The sequence below is a fragment of the Aplysia californica genome, unplaced genomic scaffold (genome assembly GCF_000002075.1).
Source record: "Aplysia californica isolate F4 #8 unplaced genomic scaffold, AplCal3.0 scaffold01079, whole genome shotgun sequence".
Lineage (NCBI taxonomy): Eukaryota > Metazoa > Mollusca > Gastropoda > Aplysiida > Aplysiidae > Aplysia > Aplysia californica.
In genome coordinates, this window is record NW_004798349.1 from 112,080 (window position 1) to 115,398 (window position 3,319).

A 3,319-nucleotide genomic window follows, 5' to 3' on the forward strand; every position below is an offset into this window, starting at 1 on the left:
TATTGATCATTTGAATGTCGCAGTTGAAACAGTTGTCAGCAGAACTACAAATAGTATTGATCATTTGAATGTCGCAGTTGAAACAGTTGTCAGCAGAACTATGAATAGTATTGATCATTTGAATGTCGCAGTTGAAACAGTTGTCAGCAGAACTACGAATAGTATTGATCATTTGAATGTCGCAGTTGAAACAGTTGTCAGGCCATCCTAGGAGAATTCTAAGTAGAAACAAAAGCGAAAGTAGATCTTGAGAATGTCTCGAGTCTGAATGCCAAATCGATACTACTTCCCTTACGTATAATGGAAATAACACGTGCGAGCAAAGATCCAACACTTGGGGCGAGTCAACGACTAAATCCAGCATTGATATTTGGGAAAGAGTGCTCCGAGTTCCTGCTGACTAAAAGTTTAACGGGTGTTTCCCGCGACAGAGAAGAAGGCAAAGTAAGCTTTTAGAAAAATCCAGTGCAGCAGACGGCACCAAAAAATCGGGATACACGCGAACGAAATTGGGAAAGTCGGGATGCTTGAAATTTGAGGAAAAAAATTGGGATATCCTGATGAATGAGTGGCAGGTGTGCTTCTAGCAACAGGAGACAGAATGATTTTCTTTGTATGTTATCGTGCTCAATGTGTGGGACTGAGAGAAAACTGTGAGTGTATATGTTTGTGTGTGTGTGGGGGGAGGGAGGGGGGTGTTGTGAGTGTGATTGTGTGTGTGTGTGAGAGAGAGAGAGATGAAGAGAGAGAGAGAAAGAACGAGTACAGTGAAACCTGCCCTGACGGCCACCTCTATAAGACGGCCACCTGTACAAACGGCCACTTTCCATTTCCCCCCTTGCGTTTTTTCTATATAATTTAACTATGTAAAATGGGCACCTTTTCAACGCGACCACCATATTTTAACTCACAAGCCCTATCACACCAAGCTATAACACCTGTCTTTGACCGCCACCTTAGTGACTCCATTACCTTTTGTTATGAATTGTGCATTGGCCCCTGGCGTTGTGGGCGAGCCGTCATAATTCAACCACCTGTCGTTGTTGTTAGGTAGTCCCTCCAACCGATCATGTTACGTTGGCCCCTCCCACTGTTGACCAAAAAGTAACCAATTTTCAGCTGCTGGTGAGGTAAGCGTGTGATCCGTACGTCTTGCCGGAGACAAAAAAGTAGAGACGAGCCACTCCTCAATTTAGGCGAGATTGGGGTCAGGCATCCGGTGAAAGTTTCACGCCGTACAACTAATAGTCTGATCCTCACAACCGAGGAATCGCCTTATTGTTTTCATAGTAAATTAAGCAAGAGGGTTTGTCTGAATGGGTTTTAAACACCATTTCTCTTTCTTTACCGTCACGTCATACCCACACCCACACATGAAAGATGGAGTCAGAGCATTCTAGTAATTCTAGTTAATATTTTGATTAAAATTTCAAAACATACCTTACTGCATATTTCCTCTCGGTCGGTACAATCATTGACCTGTCTTGGTCACGTCCCCTCTCCTTATTCCTGGCCCGTATCTCATTGCATTAGTGCGCACAATACGCCAAATCTTTTCTATTCTTCTACTTCTACTCCTTTTTCTTCGTCATTCTCTTCTTGTTCTTGTTTTTGTTGTTGTTGTTGTTGTTGTTGTTGTTGTTGTTGTTGTTGTTGTTGTTCTTCTTCTTCTTCTTCTTCTTCTTCTTCTTCTTCTTCTTCTTCTTCTTCTTCCTCTTCTTCCTCTTCTTTTTCTTCTTCTTTTTCTTCTTCTTCTTCTTCTAGTGTGGGTGGTTGGCGGGTGCTCTGGTGTGGTGTACTCCTTCTTTCCTATCAAGCACCTATGGTCCTTATCTCTCTTCCTCCTCCTGTTTTATGTATGTAACTCTCTTGTAACGCATCTATTCTTCGGCATTTATATGACCTTATTGTTGCAACGCAGCAGGTGCCGTAAAACTCTTTCTAAAACTAAAAAAACCCAACTCTGCTTCCTTTTCCTTCACTGGAGCATAAATTTGATGAATTCATTAATTATGCGCACACTGACCAACTTCACCACATACCACTACTACCGACGTAGTGACTGAGATGACTCCTCGCTCCCTCTGTCCCCGGTATTAACTATAGGAAATAACCAGGGGAAGTGACTTTGAGAGGAACAGACTATGAAATGTACGGCGTGACATAGTTTTGAGGCGCTGCATCACCGATCTGGCGTAAATAACATGATGCGAAGAGGGGCCAGCTGACGAGGGAAATATCTCTCACTAGTCATCTCCGGTCTCGCTCATAACCCATAAGCCCCGCCCAGAACTCATACACAAATTGTAAGTGAGATGAGTGGTCACTGTTTACCCAGTCTGTAACAAAGTAACAATGGACGTCAACATGAACTTGTGACAGAAGCGTCGCTTGTTCTCCGAGTGGTGGCCACCCTTGTGTTTGTTTTGCCATAGCACTCGGTCCTCCTTGTCTTTCACATTTCGTTTTATTGTCACCCGTGCACGAAAGCAGCAACAAAAGAAAAAAAAAGAAAAAAAAACCCCAGCGAAAACAACAAGAATAACAACAACAACAACAACAATAACAACAACAACAACGCGGCTACTATTGGTTGGGACCTCAGAAAGGAATTGTTTGTTTTCTTCACCTTGATCAGTCCTGCCTAACATGGCCACCCGTCTTCTACGGCCACCCGTCTTCTACGGCCACTTTTCTCTATGACAATGGGTGGCCGTCTCACACAGGTTCCCCTGTATGTGTGTTCATGCCCATGGGTACACATGTGGGACTGAGTGGTTCATCAAGGCTGGTGCATCGTTGACCATGAATGGAGTGAGTGCCTTTCTCTGTTTATGTATCTGAACATTGTGGAATTGAAACATGAAATGCTGACTTGAATATATTTTTTATCAGAATTTGGTGAACAAGTCGGTGGATCTGGGCCCAGAGGACACCCGCTCCACCGTTTGTCTGCCGGTCACCCTCGACCCGGAGAAACACCCACCCCCACAGCTTCCCCCGCCGCCCGCCGGGCTAACGGACAGTCAGGTCAGCCATTGGTCGTCTTTGATGCCCTCACCGAGACAATGCAGTGTTTGTCCACCTTTGTAGAGCCAGCCAACACTTTTGCCTTCTATGAGAGGCTTAAATTTCCATAGCACCCCGCCATGTGTATGTTCTAACTAGACATAGCACCCCGCCATGTGTATGTTCTAACTAGACATAGAACCCAGCCATGTGTATGTTCTAACTAGACATACACCCCCAGTGGGTCGGGGGGATATAAATAGACCCACTGCACCGCCAGCAGGAGGTGCAACCCCTTCACTGGCGATTT

General features: G+C 44.7%; 1 protein-coding gene across 1 annotated transcript in view; it reads left to right on the plus strand.

The window, feature by feature from the left end:
• The window catches only part of LOC101848707 (rho guanine nucleotide exchange factor 10-like protein), a gene marked incomplete in the record, with an annotated part of 72,194 nt that overhangs the window by 28,501 nt on the left and 40,374 nt on the right, over nt 1–3,319 (plus strand). Inside the window, 1 exon segment of the mRNA XM_035973250.1 lies at nt 2,896–3,030. Coding sequence (XP_035829143.1) covers nt 2,896–3,030 — 135 coding nt within the window.